Here is a 19,799-nt window from a genome sequence, read left to right on the forward strand (position 1 = left end):
AGTTAATATATAATATAACTAATGTAATTAGTAACTGCTGAGACTGAATTAGGCAAGAGTTTTTCTTTCACTCAAACTTTGCTCTATACTGAATCCTTGTTTAAATTTGTAGGGTTCTGCTGCTCGGATGGACCATGAGACAGCCAGTGTTGTGAGCTCTAGTAATAACTATTCTGTTCCTCGCAGACTGACAAGTCACCTGGGTACCAAGGTAACCGAAGATTACAAACCACAGGTCGCTAATGCTACATTTTTACTAATACAATAACCTCATTGTTTCTGCCAGTAGTACTAATATTAACTGAATGATCTGTCCACACATAGGAATTTTATGGAGTTAAAATTTTAGAATAAAATAGATGCAGAGAAATCCTTTTCTTACTTGTTGATGATCAGTTAATAGTTGTTAAACTGAGGAAAAAATGATTGCTAGAAATATCTGGAATATCTAAAAAGCTCGTGATGTTGATTTATAATCCGTGATGGAAACGAACCCTTTTAAAAGCAGTTCTTTGAATACTTTTCCAGAGTCCAAATCCACAAAACAGATGCAATTGCTTAGAAATTATATGGACAGAAAAAAAGGGAGGGGGGAGCAGATTATGTAAGCCCTTCACAGTGATAAATGTCTGTTCATAAAAGACCGCGCTCAAAGTATCTGTGCAGTGTGAAAAGAGAGGGGAAGAAGCGGTCAAATCCGTAACACAAAACTGGAGTTTATACGGCCTCTGGAGTCAGCATCAGTACAGACACTCTCGGTGCTGTGCTGCGTTCAGTCATCTGGGAGATGAGACCGGTTGACTTGACGTACTATTAACTACTTTAGTCCTTGGAACAGCATTACAGTGTCATTCCGGTTCTGCACTGTATGCGTGTACTAAAAGGAGGTGACATCAGCTGGTCTGTCTGTGAGTTTTTGTTACAAATCGTAGAATTCCCAAAAGCTGCAAACAACGGGAGAGCCCTGAAGGCGGGGAAGCGGTCTGGGTGTGGAAGGATACAAGCAAAGAAATAAGTTGAACTGAGCATGCTGTAGGGTAGAGGAAACTAAATATTTATGCCTGAGAAGAAGAGAAAGTGGTAGAGATTATAAATAGAGGAATGCATTTACAGATGCAAAAAGAGACATGTCTGTGGGCAGTGTGTGTATACATAGACAGAGAGATTTTGGTTTGGTTTTTTAAAAAATTTTTTTTCCCCTATACTGTATTTGTCACAACATGGAGGCCAGATTTTGGTGGCTTCTTCAGCTTTATTCTCTGACAAAAAAACTTTGCCTTCCAAATGCAAATAACACTGGATTAGAGATGCCACTTGAAATATCTGTCAACAGGCATGCATAAAGCAGATTAAATTCACTCCTCTTCAAGAATCCAAGTGGTTTCTTTTAATACTATATGTGACTTTTCCCAGACCAAGAAGACAGGATCTCCAAACTGAGATGCTAGGCTGTCATAAAATTGGTTCCAAGACTGTTTCAGTGGATTTTGCATGTGATCATAAAGTTTCAGATTCTAAGATTTCTATTGCTTCAGCAGTCCTGTGGTATTTAGAGAAGTACGTGTTAACTGCTTCATCTACCCACTGCCATCCGATTTTTTACAACTTGGTATTTGTACTCATTCTCAGGCACATTTGAATTGTCTCTGACGAAACCAAATACAATCCTTCTTTGGGACGGTAACCAATGCAAATATCTATTTATTAGCAGAAAACGTTGTCTAACAGTCCAAAGTCTCGTTTATTTCGTAATTGGTATATTCTAAAGAAGCTACTTTCTAGTTCCCTTTGATAGTTGCTTTATGGTGTGCTTTGATATTTGAATGTTCCTGTTTATCTTGGCGTTAGGAGTTTGGATTTTCTAGATAGTATCTAAAATCATCCTCTATATCCTGTTACTCCACTGAAGGTTCACTAGGAGAACCAAATGCATTTCTCGACCTAAAGCAATTACTGAAGAAAACAGAATGGGGAAGGCAGACCAAATAGTGCATTGAGCACTGTATTACAGAACAGCCAAAGGAATCCCTCAAAATCACTGTCTTTTAATGAGAAATTTGATTATTCCAAGTTAAATGTGTTAATTAACCCATGTGTTAAATGGGTTTTCAGGGCTTGATTTAGTTTGAAAAATGCTCAATATTCCATATATATAAAATGAGCATTTGTTTGCTTTACTGGTTTTATCCCTGTAAACTGAAAAAGTGTTAACTCTTCGGTTTTGGCTGTGCTGTAAATACTCTAGACCATATGCAAGCCGGTCATCATAACGAAAAATTATTAGTTAATTTGAAACAGTTTTAAAGAAAAATTTTAAAATGCAACAGATGTATGAATTTTTTAGCACAATGTAACATAAGAATTAATGTAATCTTTCTTATCCTTTGTCTAGAACAATTGTATTTAATACCACGTTACAGTTTTTCACTGAAGAGCATCTTTACATGCAAGTGTGATGCCTGCAGAAGGTTTTTTGAGACAGAATTAATTTTAAATATCTTTCAGATTTCTCAAACTGAAACACTTTTGTTACTATGTTTATGGTTTTTTATTTATTAGTATGGTTTTGTACAATGGAAATTTAGAATTTTTTGCCATTGGTCTTGTGGATTAATAGATAGCTACCACCCACTTTGTCTAGCCATTTCACCACAAAGTGAAATTTATTAAGATTTCTGAAGTAGTAATAGTACTTAATTATTTCTAAATAGCACAGGTTTTTGCGCTATTGAATAAGGATTTATTTGCTCATGTGTGTACAATTCAAATTTCATTTTAATGTAATGTAATGTGTATTTTTTTAAATGTAACTGTATTTTTAAAATCATTTGACCTGCAGGTGGAAATGGTGTATTCATTGTTATCAATGCTTGGTACTCATGATAAAGATGACATGTCAAGAACATTGCTAGCCATGTCTAGCTCCCAAGACAGCTGCATAGCCATGCGTCAGTCTGGATGTCTTCCTCTCCTCATCCAGCTTTTACATGGCAACGATAAAGACTCTGTCTTGTTAGGAAACTCTCGTGGTAGTAAGGAGGCCCGTGCCAGAGCCAGCGCAGCATTGCATAATATCATTCACTCCCAGCCTGATGATAAGCGAGGCAGACGGGAAATCCGCGTGCTCCATCTTTTGGAGCAGATCCGTGCTTACTGTGAAACGTGTTGGGAATGGCAGGAAGCACATGAACAAGGCATGGACCAAGACAAAAACCCAAGTAGGTTCTGGAAGCCATATAAAACCGTTTCAAGGACATATTGAAAACAGTGAATTTGCAGATAGTATAGCTTTAATCTGACTTCTTGTTGAATGTATGTGAGTTGTCTTATTGGGGGGGGGATATTTTTTTTAAGTTGAGGTAGTGTTAGGAAATATTATCTATTACAGATACAGTACCCTATTTGTAAACTTGTTATTTAAATCATAGTCTTCGGCATGCTTTGCAGATGCATAGCGGTTTATATTATCATCTGTAAGTTAATATTGAATATGTACTAGTTCTGTTTTGCATTTTAGAGGATAATGGAATGTACGTACGTAAACAGTGCCAAATTGCTTCTTCAAGCAGGGGTATTCAGGAGATAGCCCTTTTCATTTAAGAGAGGGTCAGAGTGCACAAATTAAATAATTTCAATGTATTCAATATAATATGAAGTGTTACTCATATGTAAGGAATATTTCAGTATTAAAATATGAAAGAAGTGACAATGTAGATGAATTGGTGTTTTCTCAGGGAAGAGTTAGAAGATTTAACCTTCTGGATTGCTTAGCTGCTTTTCTGAGTTGAGGGCATTTTGTAAACAGGTGTCTATGTTAGATGTTCTGTTGAAATCCATGGGCTGCGTCATGGCAGTTGGAGTTTACCACAAGGACCATGTAGTACGAGTGGGGTTCTAAACCCCATGTACTGATACCATTTGTGCATTAGCCAGCATCTAGCTCACAAAAATAGGAACTTCAAAACTTCTCAGTTACGAAACAAAGGTTTAATTAACCATTCATAAGGACGTAACACCAAAGAAACAGCTTGATGTTAGGTGGCATATTATTTAATGCCACTAGAATATTTAAGCTTATCATTTGTTTCATTAATTAATTTTTAAAAGCAGTAAGATAATTTTTTTTGTAGTAGGAGTTATATTTCTTACTTAATATATATAGTCATGTTTCTCCCTAATCTCTTTTTCAGCATCAAATATATTTCTAGCACACAGGGTTTTTTATAACATTCTTAACTAATTGTCTGTTTGTGGATTACTGGGAAGATACAAATGCTGAAAAAAACTGCAGTAGATTTATTTTAAGATTAGATTCACTTTGGAAAACTTACCATCTAGACAAAATCAGCTAGGAAATACTAACGATTACTTATTTCTGGATCAGTGCCTGCTCCGGTGGATCATCAAATCTGTCCTGCAGTGTGTGTTTTGATGAAGCTTTCATTTGATGAAGAACACAGGCATGCAATGAATGAGCTTGGTAAGACCAAGTGTATTTCTCTGACCTTCTCTGAGAAGCTTGCTGGAAACACTGACACTCATGTACCTTACCAGATATATGGCCTTTTCTGGTATTAGTTTAAGCAGATCATCAGTTCGATTGTGTTAGTTGTTGCCTTCTGAGTGATGAATGCAGCTTAAATTAACCAGACCGTTTCCCAGTGGATAAATTATTACATCAGTTATTCTTTTCTCTGGCATGAATTACGAATTTTGGAAAATAATTATTATTATGGAAATATTTGCAATTTTAGAAAAATTGGACTTAAAATGGAGACTACTTTCCAGGGCAAGAGAGGTTTTCTCGGGTTTTTATTGTCCTGAGTCAGTTCCTGTTCAACAACCTGAATTTTTTTTAGTCCGTGCTCAGTAAATTCTGTGCATGCAATTTTCCTTAATTTGCCACTTTCCGTTATCAATGAAAAGATTCTGTGTATTTTTCTCAGAAAATAACATGCAGTGATAATAATTAAATCAGTAATTTTTAGATTTACTATATAGCCTTTTATGTAACTGGTGTGAGTTTGTTGGTCAAACGTGATTGTGGCTGGGTGGAATTAAAAAATGAGTGTGCTTCCCACTTTCTTATAATTGCTTCTATTCCCATTTTCCCCTGAAATTGCAATGTCATGCTGTCATACCTTTCAGCTACTACTAAGCACAGCATTCAAGATTTAGAGCCAGTATTTTAACAGTTTGTTTACCTTTCTGAGCCCTCAGGTTTTCAGAGGTTTGAGGTTTGTTCTGTACATGTAAATAAAATTGGCTGCTTGGTATATATGTACTGTACTTGTGATATTGGCGAACAGGTATTATTTATTTTCTTATTTGTCTCTTTCTGAAGGAGGTTTGCAGGCCATTGCTGAACTGTTGCAAGTGGACTGTGAAATGTATGGACTTACAAATGATCACTACAGTGTTACCTTAAGGAGGTATGCTGGAATGGCTCTGACAAATCTGACTTTTGGTGATGTGGCAAACAAGGTAAGTAGGATTTTACACATACAGTAATTTCAGTTTGTAACAATGTGAGTTGTAGTTCTCAAGACCGGTGATACCCAGGGTAGGGTAACAAGAAGTTCAAATTACCTCTGTCATTCCATATTTTTCCTGACAGAGAGAACCACAAACTGGATGTTGATTCATGCAAGTATAGTATCAGCTCTCATATTAAGTTAATTAAGATTTAAGTTTTAAGACTTTTTAATTTGTCACTGAAAGTAAGGATTTTATCTGTTGGCTTAATTATTTTATGAACATTAGATACGTTAGGTACAGCACATAATGATAATGGACTGATGATTACGAATAGTGACTGGGTTTTATGAGGTCTTGAACTAAAACCACTAATTAAGTCAAAATTTGTAAAGTTCTCAGTTACCTCACTATGACTGTCTGATGAAATTTTGCAACTTCTTCAGGCTGGAGCTTGCTTTTTAAATATTTGGGGCACACCTGGCTTATAGTGGGCACTACTTCAAATTACTAGAAGACAAAATAGGTTCCCTAATTTCTGACAAGCACGTTGCTTTCAAAACATAGAAAGTTTCAGTAATTCCCTGTCCCCGAGTTTGCCAAGCTCTGGATCTTAAAATAACTTCATACTGAGATGACTTTTATCTTTCTACTCTAGGGTAATACATTTCAAGAGCGAATGGAAATACCAGACTTCATATAATTGGGTTTTGTTCCAAATTTTAGACAAGAGTAAAGCATAAATCCTTGCCGCAAATTAATTGCTTCCCAAAGTATTTTTACGTCATCCAGTCAGTAACCACTACTGGATTTATAGCATAAACAAAACTACTCAGATGGAAACGTACGTGCTGTCCAGCTGGCAACATACTTTGATTTTTAATACTTTAATTGTGCTTTGTCACAAACAATTTCCAACTTAAGCCTTACAGTTTTTCAGTTGCTATAGTGTTCCTTTAAAAGTTGTTCTTCAAATGTCAGAAATCTTGTTACATTTTCATAGTATTTTTCGTACCGTTTATTTGAAATAAAGAAGATGAGACTCAATAGATAGTAGGTAACAATAAATTGCCAGCTCAAGAGTGATTTTTGACTGGCACCTAGTAAAGACAGCTTCTAAGGTAGTAATGTTCCAGACCAAGTCCTAGACCTGTTGCGAAAAGTAGAAAATTTAGGACAATGTTACCACTTACGTGTTGTCCAGAATAGAAACTGGTAGTTACACTTAATTTTGTAGTTGCAAACCAGATTTTTATTGTTGGCAACGTATTTTACTAAGCTTTTATCAAACTTCAGATAAGATTAGCTTAAAATATCAAAACGTTGTGCAGAAGCAAGCCACCTAATCTGCCATTTAATACTGCTGACTGTCTTTTTTCTTCTGATTTTTAACAGGCCACATTATGTTCCATGAAGGGCTGCATGAGAGCTCTTGTAGCACAGCTGAAATCTGAAAGTGAAGACTTACAGCAGGTAGCTGAAATGTTTCATTAGCTTGGACATGTCCGTCACTTCACATCCCATGAATTTCATTGCATTCCATTAAAATGTTGTATTTCTGCTCTCCTTTCGTAATACTTACCTTCCATCTACTCACTGGTCCTTAGCGCCAGTTATTTTTGTACTTGAATTCTACCATCTTCATGAGGTTTCTAATGTGCTGTCCAGAGACAGCCTTCTCTTTTTTTAATTAGGCTCTTTCTTTGAAATACTCTTAATTCATCCCTGCCTGGTTTTATTTTTAATTGTCCTTACATTGTCATGTCTGCCTTAACTTTGATGCAAAGTTTGTACCTGTACTTGTTCCGCAAATAATGAAGTAGAAATTTCTTCTTGTTAAAATGCTTACCCGCACGTCTGTTTTTTTACCAAAGCACATATAACACATGGGCGATAAAACTCATTTTTATGATCTCTTAGTGTAAGTCCAGTTTTGAAGGTAAGATTGAGCCATCTTGGATTCTTTTAATTTAGTTTACTAGTGATGAGGCTAAGTAGGAGCGAAGTGTTCAGTGTGACACCAGAGTGTCCCGTCCAGTGGCTCCTGCTGTGTAAATAAAACAGCCTGAAAATAAATTCTTTAGGAAGTGCTTAGGGTGGTCCTGAGAACTGATAGTGCAGAACTGTTCTTCGTTGGTATGGAACTTGTTCAAAATTATTAAATATTAAATCATAATCAATTTTAATTAATACGTACTGTAAAACAAAACTGGAACAGCTTCAGGAAAGGAAGAACATGTTTTCCTTGCAGTTTGAGTGAATCATCAGATGAAAGAGCAATTCTAAGTAAAATTTAGTTAATCTTTTAGAACACTGTTCACAAAAGAATTTCTCTCCTGGAGGAGGACCTAGCTAGTTACAATTGAGAAAATAACTAGAATTACAATACGGGTTATTGCGTAAACACTCTGATACGGTTTTAGGGCAGATACTAAGTACACTTACTATTCTTGAAAAGAAAATCATGGACAGTGGGCACTCTGACCTGTGGAGTATCTCCAGCCACTGGCATGTGGAACCACCATACTCATGCACACACACAGAGCAGGAAGCTCCTCGCTCAGAAGAAGTTAGAAATGGTATTTAGTAAGAATGTGGGACAGGCTGTGCTTATCAGACAAAGGGCATGACCATACAAGCTTACCAGCCAGCCAGCTGTTCAGATATAACTGTGCCTTTCTGCCACCTTATGCCTGTGTTTTCCCATGCTTGTACCTTCACATATCACCTAGATCCATCCTTTTTCCTGTCTTTGGAACCTTTGGGTCCTCCCATCCCATAGTAAGTCTTACATAGACCCAGAACGCTTTTCCCCTGGATCCCATAAGGTGGCCCACATCTCTAGGCCAGGACTTATGAACTGATCTGCCTCAGTCTAAAAGGTGCACAGAACTGCCTCCATTGACTTCTCGTGATGGGTGTCACTTCTTGGGCCATGGGGCTGCAGGTCTCCTGGGAGAGCCCTGGAAAGACAGAGTGCCCCCTTCTCTAAGACCTTAGTTTGGCTTCCCATCTGCCTTGGACCACTGCACTCCTATGGGCATGTCAAGATGGGCCTTTGATGGGCTGATGGCTCCTGTGGTGGGCCTGGTTGCAGCCAGGGCAGGGTATTACTGGGCTTTCATCTCCCACTGCCTTCCTGCTCTCCCTTGTGGGCATGACCAAGGGAGCATTCTTCACACACTTTAATGAGCCGATGTACTTCTGTGACAATGAGAACATGCATTTATAACAGTTTACTGTCACATCCATTTCTTGAGGGATATACGTGCTTACCGCAGCCAGTAAATGGATGGAGTTTAATATATAATGACTGTCCACTATAATGACTTCAGTCTGACTGCTGGCAAGGACAAGGACATAGTCTGGATGGCTACTCAGCTTCTATAAGTAACTATTCTGGTTGTAAAAGACGCAGTGTATTTTTAAAAGACTTTTAAAAGCTTTATAAACATTACTCAAAGTAATCATACAGTCATGTAGACATGACTGTAATCATACAATCATGTATGAGACATCATACATGTCTCCTGAGAGACAGGAAAATGTTATGTTCTATTTCACAAGAAGAAAAGATGAAAAAGAGATGATACAAATCTTTCCAGAGATTACATAAGTCTAGTGTGGAGATCAGAATAGAGCACAAATCTGAATTCTTGATTTTTTTTAACCAGTGTGGAAAGCAAGGAACCTGATTTCAAATTTTTGTTTAGGTGCCTACACACAAAAGCCAGTACCTCCGCTCAAACTTCATACTGAAATGTTAGAAAAGTCTGGCAGGCAACACAACAAAAAGCAGATTTTAGCAAATTTTAGTTCGGTAGCTGAACATGATCACTGTTAATTAACCCACAGCATTCCAGAAATCCAGGAGGAAATTCTGATAACCTACTAAGGAAGTAGCTGTTTCGAGATACATTATTTTTCTTTCTCATTCTGCAGGTCATTGCGAGTGTGTTGAGGAACTTGTCCTGGCGAGCAGATGTAAACAGTAAAAAGACTCTAAGAGAAGTTGGAAGTGTGAAAGCATTGATGGAATGTGCTTTAGAAGTTAAGAAGGTATCCTATATAAGTGATAAATTTTGGAGAGATTGCATTTTATGCGAAGCACAAAAAAGCATTGAGTCACATATTTGGGGTAACTTGTTTTGAAGAGAATTGCTTTGCATTAACGTAGCAGCAGACCACGATGTAGCGATGACATCTCAAAACTACTAGTATTTCTGTAATTTTATTTGTGAGGGTTGAGAGCTTTTGGTCTCCTGTTTCATAAGCTGTGCTGTTGAAATAGCCTTTATTATAATATTGCAATTGAATAAAAGCTCTTTTGCGTTAGTGAATAGATAGCTACCTCTTCTGCAGTTGTCTAGGTACAATTTTGTATCCAGACAGGAATATATTTCATCCCAGAGTCTCCTGTCAGCTAGTCTTCAAGGCATTTTTACCATTATGGCAGTTAGCAAGTATTGTGACATGTATTTCTGAAAACTCTGGGGAAATCAGTGCCAAAACCATTGCTGAAGGAAGGAGAGAATCAGACAAAAGTATTTATGTGTGCATTGCTGCCTGCATCTAGCTTTTCAGCCCAGAAAGCAGGAATCAGAACATGCATGACTCCTTGAAACTAACTTACATATAACTGAGGGCTTGTGATCAGGAGTTGAAAACTTCTCTGATTCTGTCTTTTTGTTGTTGTTGTCCTAGGAATCCACCCTGAAAAGTGTTCTGAGTGCCTTATGGAATTTGTCAGCACACTGTACTGAGAACAAAGCTGATATATGTGCTGTTGATGGTGCTCTTGCATTTCTAGTCGGCACACTGACATACCGGAGCCAAACAAACACTTTGGCCATCATAGAAAGCGGAGGAGGAATATTAAGAAATGTTTCTAGCCTAATTGCTACTAATGAGGACCATAGGTGGGTGTGCTTTTTCTGAAAATCTTTAGCAGTTCCATGTGTGTATTTACTAGGCACTTTCTGAGTTGACTGAGTCTTAACGTGAATGCATATATTAAGTGTATTAAGCACAGTTAATTTTTAATACATATGGCAAGGCAAGTGTTGTACTTACATAACAGGAATATGCAAACAGATTAAAACCTGATGCTCATTAATGATGAACTGCACTAAAAACTAACTATTCGTATTTGTAATAGGATTAGATTAGCATTCAGATGAAAGCTAGAGGAAATATGAGATAAATTTTACTGGAGAATTCATAATTAGCCTTATTAAAGGCAAAACTTGCCTCTAGCGTAATAGGTTTTTGGTTTGCTTTGTCTCTTAGCCTTTTGAAATGCCACATACTGATGTTTGTTTTCAATCACTCAACACCAGGCAAATCTTGCGAGAGAACAGCTGCTTACAAACCTTGTTACAACACTTGAAGTCACACAGTTTGACAATAGTCAGTAATGCATGTGGGACCCTGTGGAATCTTTCTGCACGAAATGCAAAGGATCAAGAGGCACTGTGGGACATGGGAGCAGTCAGCATGCTGAAAAACCTTATTCACTCAAAACACAAAATGATAGCCATGGGTAGCGCTGCAGCTCTAAGAAACCTCATGGCAAACAGGCCAGCAAAATACAAGGATGCCAACATTATGTCACCAGGATCAAGCTTACCATCTCTTCATGTCAGAAAACAAAAGGCACTGGAAGCAGAATTAGATGCTCAGCATTTATCGGAGACTTTCGACAACATTGATAATTTAAGCCCAAAAGCATCTCACCGTAATAAGCAGAGACATAAGCAAAATATATACAGCGAGTACGTCTTGGACTCCAATCGGCATGATGATGGTATATGCAGATCAGAGAGTTTTAATACTGGTAATATGACTGTACTTTCGCCATATTTAAATACTGCGGTACTGCCTGCTTCCTCGTCTTCCAGTAGAGGAAGTATAGAAAATTCTCGATCTGAGAAAGACAGAAGTCTTGATAGGGATCGAGCAGTAACTGTAAATACCTATTTTCCAGCTGCAGAGAATACTGGGAACTCCTCTAAGAGAATAGGAATGCAGATTTCTACTGCTGCAGCTCAGATTGCCAAAGTTATGGAAGAAGTAACAAGCATACATATTCCACAAGAAGACAGAAGTTCTGGTTCCACTTCTGAAGTACACTGTCTGACAGAAGAGAGAAACGCCCCAAGGAGATCAGCCACTGCCCATACTCACTCCAACACATACTTTCCTAAATCTGAGAATTCAAACAGGACGTGTCCTGTGCCTTATACGAAAATGGAGTACAAGAGAGCTTCAAATGATAGTTTAAATAGCGTCAGCAGCAGTGATGGCTATGGTAAAAGGGGCCAAATGAAACCTTCCATTGAATCTTACTCTGAAGATGATGAAAGTAAATTTTGTAGTTATGGTCAGTACCCAGCTGACTTGGCACATAAGATTCACAGTGCAAATCATATGGATGACAATGATGGAGAGCTAGACACTCCTATTAATTATAGCCTTAAATACTCAGACGAGCAGTTAAATTCTGGAAGGCAAAGTCCCTCTCAGAATGAAAGATGGGCAAGACCTAAACATATAATAGATGATGAAATGAAACAAAATGAACAAAGGCAGTCAAGGAGCCAAAATGCAACCTACCCCGCGTACACTGAAAGTGGAGATGATAAACACATGAAATACCAGTCATCTTTTGGACAACAAGAGTGCGTTTCTTCCTTTATACCAAGAGGATCCAATGGTTCGGATCAGAACAGAGTAGGCACAACTCTTGGAATGAATCAGAAAGTAAACCAGTCCTTGTGCCATGTTGATGATTATGATGACGATAAGCCAACAAACTACAGTGAGCGTTATTCTGAGGAGGAACAACATGAAGAGGAAGACAGACCAACTAATTATAGCATGAAGTACAATGAAGAGGAACACCATGTCGATCAGCCTATTGATTATAGTTTAAAATACTCCACAGAAGTTCCTCCTCCTTCTCAGAAGCCATCTTTTACTTTTCCAAAGACTTCTTCAGTGCAAAGCACTAAAACTGAGCATATTTCCTCAAGCAGTGGGAGTACATCAGCCCCCTCAGCTGGTTCAAAGAGACAGAATCAGCTTCACCCAAATTCCGCACAGAGCAGAGGTGGTCATGCGCAAAAGGCTGCATCCTGTAAAACTCCCTCTATTAATCAGGAAACTATACAAACTTACTGTGTGGAAGATACCCCAATATGTTTTTCAAGGTGTAGCTCTTTGTCATCTTTGTCATCAGCTGAAGATGAAATAGGACGTGATCAATCCACACGTGTGATAGATGCTAATAACACACTGCAGATAACAGAGCTAAAGGAAAACACTGGGGCTGTATCTACAGAAGGTGCAGTAAGTGAAATCACATCGACATCACAACACATCAGAACAAAATCCAGTAGACTTCAGACTTCCGGTTTGTCTCCTTCTGATTCCTCTAGACATAAAGCTGTTGAATTTTCTTCAGGTGCCAAATCTCCCTCAAAGAGTGGTGCACAGACTCCTAAAAGCCCTCCAGAACATTATGTGCAGGAAACACCTCTGATGTTCAGCAGATGTACTTCTGTGAGTTCCCTGGATAGTTTTGAGAGCCGTTCAATTGCCAGTTCAGTTCAAAGCGAGCCTTGCAGTGGAATGGTAAGTGGTATTATAAGTCCCAGTGACCTTCCAGACAGCCCTGGACAAACAATGCCTCCAAGCAGAAGTAAAACACCACCGCCTGCTCAAGGAGTTCAAGTAAAAAGAGATACACCTAAAAATAAAGTACCTACTGTGGAAAAGAGAGAACCTGGTCCTAGACAGGCAGCTGTAAATGCAGCTGTTCAAAGAGTTCAGGTACTGCCAGATGCTGATACACTACTACATTTTGCTACAGAAAGCACACCAGATGGGTTTTCATGCTCTTCTAGCCTGAGTGCTCTGAGTCTTGATGAGCCGTTCATACAGAAAGATGTAGAGTTAAGAATAATGCCTCCTGTTCATGAAAATGAACATGGAAATGAAACAGAACCTGAACAATCTGATGATACGAAGGATAAGCAAGAGAAGAAAGCAGAGAAACCTGCTGAAGCAGAAAAAGACATTCTGGATGATTCTGATGATGACGATGATATTGAAATACTTGAAGAGTGTATTATTTCTGCAATGCCAACAAAATCTTCACGAAAAGCCAAAAAGCCTTCTCAAGCATCTGCTCAAAAAATACCTCCTCCTGTAGCCAGAAAGCCGAGCCAATTGCCTGTTTACAAGCTTTTGCCTTCACAAAGCAGATTGCAATCTCAAAAGCATGTGAGTTTTACGCCAGGAGATGATATGCCACGAGTATACTGTGTTGAGGGTACACCAATAAATTTTTCAACTGCTACATCTCTGAGTGATCTCACAATAGAATCACCCCCAAGTGAGCTGGCCAATGTAGACAATGTGGGTATGGGAGCAGAGTCAGAGGAATTTGAAAAGCGAGACAGCATTCCTACAGAAGGCAGAAGTACCGATGACTCTCAAAGAGCAAAAAGCTCAACTGTGACTCTCCCAGGCACGGATGATGACAAAACAGAAGAGGGTGATATTCTGGCTGAGTGCATTAACTCAGCTATGCCAAAAGGAAAAAGTCACAAACCTTTCAGAGTGAAGAAGATAATGGATCAAATTCAACAAGCATCTTCATCTCTAAGTAATAAAAACCAATCGGAAGGTGAGAAAAAGAAGCCAACATCACCAGTAAAGCCTGTTCCCCAACATAATGAATACAGATCACGTATAAGAAGAACCACAGAGCCTAAAAGCAGTATCAGTAATGAAAGAAGTTATCCAGAAAACAGAGAAGCGAAGAAACAGAATCTTAAAAATAATTCAAGAGATTTTACGGACAAATTGCCAAATAATGAAGAGCGTGTAAGAGGAAGCTTTGCATTTGATTCCCCTCATCATTACACACCTATTGAAGGAACTCCTTACTGTTTTTCACGGAATGATTCCCTAAGTTCTTTAGATTTTGACGATGATGATGTTGACCTTTCAAGAGAGAAGGCAGAATTAAGAAAAGGAAAAGAAGCAAAGGAAACAGAAGCTAAAGACTGCACTAATCCAGAACAGTCTTCAAATCAGCAACCAAGTAACAGGACACCAGTTGGTCAAAAACAGCCAACAGGCAGAAGCCAGCCTAAAACTTTCTCTCAGTCAGCTAAAGATACTTCAGACAGGGGAGCAGCCACGGATGAGAAAATGCAGAATTTCGCTATTGAAAACACACCTGTTTGTTTTTCTTGCAATTCATCTCTTAGTTCCCTCAGTGATATTGATCAAGAAAACAATAATAACAAAGAAGGGGAACCTGCAAAACGTACTGAGGCTTCTGAGTCACAGATGGAATCAAACAGACCGCAGACTTCTGGTTATGCACCTAAATCATTTCATGTTGAAGACACTCCTGTATGTTTCTCTAGAAACAGCTCTCTGAGTTCTCTTAGTATTGACTCAGAAGATGATCTTCTCCAGGAATGCATTAGTTCAGCTATGCCTAAAAAGAAAAAACCCTCAAGAATAAAGAGTGAAAGTGAAAAAAGTAATTCCAGGAATACAAGTGGTATATTGGCAGAAGATTTAACACTGGATTTGAGAGAGATTCAGAGGCCGGATTCAGAACATGGTTTCTCACCTGATTCAGAGAACTTTGATTGGAAAGCTATACAAGAAGGTGCAAACTCTATAGTTAGTAGCTTGCATCAAGCTGCGGCTGCTGCGTCGCTGTCTAGACAAGCTTCATCAGACTCAGATTCCATCCTTTCATTAAAATCTGGTATTTCTCTAGGGTCACCATTTCATCTTACCCCAGATCAAGAAGAAAAACCTTTCACTAGTAATAAAGGTCCAAGAATTCTTAAGCCAGGAGAGAAGAGTACACTAGAGTCTAAAAAAGTAGAATCTGAAAGTAGGGGAATCAAAGGAGGGAAGAAGGTGTATAAAAGTATAATTACAGGAAAAGCTCGCACCAGTTCAGAAGTTTCCAGCCAGTTGAAGCAACCACAACAGACGAGTGTGCCTTCAATTTCACGTGGTAGGACAATGATCCATATTCCAGGAGTTCGAAACAGTTCTTCAAGTACTAGTCCTGTTTCCAAAAAAGGTCCCCCACTCAAAAACACGAACTCCAAGAGTCCCAGTGAAGGCCAGAGTTTGACTAGTTCGCCGAGAGGAGTCAAGTCATCAGTGAAACCCGAGCCACCTCCTGTAACTCGGCAGCCATCAGGGCTGAACCAGAGTGGATCAAGTAAAGGACCTTCTAGATCAGGATCTAGAGACTCCACTCCTTCTAGACCTCAACAGCAGCCATTAAGTAGGCCTCTGCAATCTCCCGGACGAAGCTCCATTTCCCCAGGAAGAAATGGTATAAGTCCTCCCAACAAACTCTCTCAGTTGCCAAGAACATCATCTCCTAGCACAGCTTCAACTAAATCTTCAAGTTCAGGTAGAATGTCATATACGTCACCAGGCAGGCAGATGAGCCAGCAAAACCTTACAAAGCAAACTGCCTTACCTAAGGGTACCAGTAACATTCCACGAAGTGAGTCTGCTTCAAAAGGGTTAAACCAAGCTCTCAGCAGCGGTGGATCAAACAAAAAGACTGACCTATCCAGAATGTCATCCACAAAATCTAGTGGAAGTGAATCTGACAGATCTGAAAGACCTGTTCTCGTTCGTCAGTCAACTTTTATTAAAGAAGCTCCAAGCCCAACTCTAAGACGGAAATTAGAAGAGTCAGCTTCATTCGAATCTCTGTCTCCTTCCAGGCCAGATTCTCCCACAAGGTCCCAACTGCAGACCCCAGTTTTAAGTCCATCTCTTCCTGATATGTCTGTATCCACTAATTCGACTGCCCAGACTAGCGGTTGGCGAAAATTACCTCCTAATCTGAGCCCTTCTATAGAGTATGATGGGAGACCAGCGAAACGTCATGACATAGCTCGGTCTCATTCTGAGAGTCCGTCTAGATTGCTGATAAATAGATCAGGAACTTGGAAGCGTGAACATAGTAAGCATTCCTCGTCACTTCCTCGTGTAAGCACTTGGCGAAGAACTGGAAGTTCCTCCTCAATTCTGTCAGCTTCTTCAGAATCCAGTGAAAAGGCAAAAAGTGAAGATGAAAAGCAACATGGAAGTTCTCTTTCTGGACACAAGCAAAGTAAAGAAAGCCAAGCACCAGCAAAAGGTACTTGGAGAAAAATAAAAGAAAATGAAATTCCCCAGATAATGAATGATCCTCAGCATTCTTCTTCGGGTGCCACAAATGGCTCTGATTCCAAAACTCTCATCTATCAGATGGCACCAGCTGTCTCTAAGACAGAGGACGTGTGGGTGAGGATAGAGGACTGCCCAATTAATAATCCTCGATCTGGAAGATCCCCAACTGGAAATACTCCCCCTGTTATTGACAGCATTTCGGAGAAAGGGGGTATGAATGGTAAAGATTCTAAAGAGGTTCAAGAAAAACAAACCGCGGGGAATGGAGGTGTCCCTGTTCGTACCATTGGTTTAGAAAACCGTCTGAACTCTTTCTTTCAGATAGACAGTCCAGACAAGAAAGGCACTGAAACAAAGCCTCTGCCGAATAATCCTGTTCCTGCACCAGAAAATAATGAAAGTACTATAAGTGAGCGTACACCATTCAGCTCCAGTAGCTCAAGCAAACATAGCTCGCCCATTGGTGCTGTGGCAGCGAGGGTGACACCATTCAACTACAACCCAAGCCGCAGGAAGAGCAGTGTGGACAATAGTTCTGCTCGTCCATCACAGATACCAACACCAGTAAATAACAGCACGAAGAAACGTGACTCCAAGTCTGAAAATCCAGACTCCAGTGGAACTCAAAGTCCTAAACGTCACTCTGGCTCTTACCTGGTAACTTCTGTTTAAGTGCAACAAAAACTAGATAAAACTGATGTATTATATACAGCAGCTATTTAGAACTTTTCTTTCAAATGAAACTTTTCAAAAGTTTCTTAAAATGGGGATTGACTTTTTTGTTGTTGTTGTTTTTAATTTGTTGTAAATAGGTTTGATTCTTGTTAGAGGGTCCTTGTTCTGGAAGCCATATTTGATAGTATACTTTCTCTTCACCAGTAATATTTTGGAGGAATACCTGATTGACAGTTTGGAATAAAATTGCTAATGCAAGTATATTTGCACAGTATGTTTAACATGTATTTAATTAGCATCCCATCCCATAATCCTTTAAATATTGCTTGTCGTTGAAATCACGAAACATTGCAGATAGAGATGAGACAGTCATATTGCTTTATCAATCATTTCTAGATTACGGTCTGACTAAACTACATCAGGGAAGAATTGGTATTATTTATGCAAAAAAAAAGACTCTGTTTTAGTATTCGTGAGTCCATCTAACCCAATAATTAATCATGTGGCTGTGAAATTCACAGTAATATGGTTTCTGCTGAACAAGCTTTCCCAGCCTGCTTTTCTGCATGAATGGAACTGATGGTTCATTTTCTGAAGTAATGATTAACATTTCTGTGATCACATAATGTGCATAGGTAGTTATGGTGTAACAATTTACACTTTGTGCTCTGCAAAAAAAAGAAAAAGAAAAAAAGAAAAAAAAAGAGGAAAACTGTGTAACTGTAAAACCTTGAACAAAATTATTTTACCTGAATTAGATTTTATCTTGAAGTAGGTAGAATTTTTTTGCTATGCTGTAACTTGTTGTATATTCTGGTATTTGAGGTGAGATGGCTGCTCTTTTATTAATGAGACATAGGTGGTGTCTCAACAGAGACTAAAATGAACATTTCAGAATAAATTATTACTATATGTAAATTGTGTGTGTTACTTCTGCATTACATAAAAATACAGTATTTTATTTTGCGATGTCACCATTAATGTGTTGTATAATGCACTTACACTTAAGGCCTGATCCAGCAGGATTTTGCACCTCCCAGAATTCATCCTTCCCTATTGCTGGCTGTGGTAGGGTGTTTGTAACAGTTGCAGGATCAGGCCCTAGGTCTTCTGTAATATGTTTGTAATTGAGAGTTTCACACATCTCAGGTGCATGACAAGGCTAAAGGCAGGGGATTTCCAGTAGCCAAGCTGTATAATTGTTTTCGTGACTGCGAGCCTGAAACAATATTGTATCTAAAATACTGTAAAACAAAAGTTGTGGTTTTTTTAATTGGGGGAATAATGTAGGATGTTACATAGTGACTATAAGGTGAAATTTGAATTGTGTTTCAAATCTTCTTTTTTAAAAAAATTATGAAGGGGAAAATACCACAGAAATCGCAATGGCAGCAAGAAGTTTGTTATCATTGTAGAAAAACAGTTTTATACACAAACCAGGACATCTGCTGCCTCAAGCCTTTTTAATGCGAATATGGTTTGTGCTAGAGCAGTGCTGAAAAGACAGATTTATTATGCTTTAAGAATACAGTCTGAATTTAGGTGAGAATTGGTTTAAAGTTGAAACATGGGAGAACAGAAGATTAACCATTCTGTGCATGACTGAACAAACCCTGAAATGGTATGTCAGTTCTGTTGTATCTCAGCTGGACTGTGCTAAAGTGAGCATTCCGAATAATTGATATTCAGGATTCAAAATGCCCTGATACCAGGAAGCCCTGAAATAGAGCAGTTTACCTTTATGGTGGCTTTAACACGGTTGCAGAGTGTATCACATCTGTGGCTTTTGTACTTCACCTGACATTGAAGTGAATCTGTTTATATCCTGAATTCACAGTAGGACGTGCATTGCTTATGAACAGATTGAGAATTTAGTTATGGTTAAATACCAATACCGAAAACACCTGTTTGGCAGAAGCGGTATCTTACTTGCTCTTTTGTTCTTTGCTTCCTGTCAGATTTACTTAGAGACATGCCATGTTTCTGTATCATCTGGTGAATCTGTTAATAAGCAGTGCTCCTCATGTTAGCGTTTGAAATATTTTGCCTATAGTATCCTCACAAAACTTTTTATATGAGTATTAGTGTCCCTTTAAAGATGAAATAGAGACAGTATGTGATGTGTTCAAAGTCAGGACTTCCTATTGGAGTAGAGTACAGAACTCCATCCTTGAGTTTAAAATGCAAGACCACTTTTCTTACAAATGATTGATACTTTCTTTTGTGATGGGCTTTCAACTACTATATGAAGACATACCGTGTAATCCAGGAGAGCTGTTCAACACCAGCATTATATCTACATCCTGTCAGTTTAAGAATGTAAAGGTAAATTCAATCTCAGTAAAGAAATTCTGATTTCAATTTTATAACTGAGAGAATCAGAAGGAGATGAGGTGAAACAATAAATACTT

General features: G+C 38.6%; 1 protein-coding gene across 1 annotated transcript; it reads left to right on the plus strand.

Annotated features, from left to right (window-relative positions):
• Positions 1 to 112: 112 nt before the first annotated feature.
• On the plus strand, positions 113 to 18,306 carry APC (adenomatous polyposis coli; the record flags this gene model as incomplete). Its single annotated transcript, XM_010143084.1, has 8 exons — positions 113 to 211; positions 2,840 to 3,218; positions 4,385 to 4,480; positions 5,345 to 5,484; positions 6,871 to 6,948; positions 9,418 to 9,534; positions 10,180 to 10,394; positions 10,815 to 18,306. Coding segments are annotated over 8 exons (7,695 nt in total), but the record flags the coding sequence as incomplete, so codon positions are not given.
• Between the last annotated feature and the right edge of the window lie 1,493 nt (positions 18,307 to 19,799).

This window comes from Buceros rhinoceros, unplaced genomic scaffold (assembly GCF_000710305.1).
Source record: "Buceros rhinoceros silvestris isolate BGI_N320 unplaced genomic scaffold, ASM71030v1 scaffold45759, whole genome shotgun sequence".
Taxonomy (NCBI): Eukaryota; Metazoa; Chordata; class Aves; order Bucerotiformes; family Bucerotidae; genus Buceros; species Buceros rhinoceros.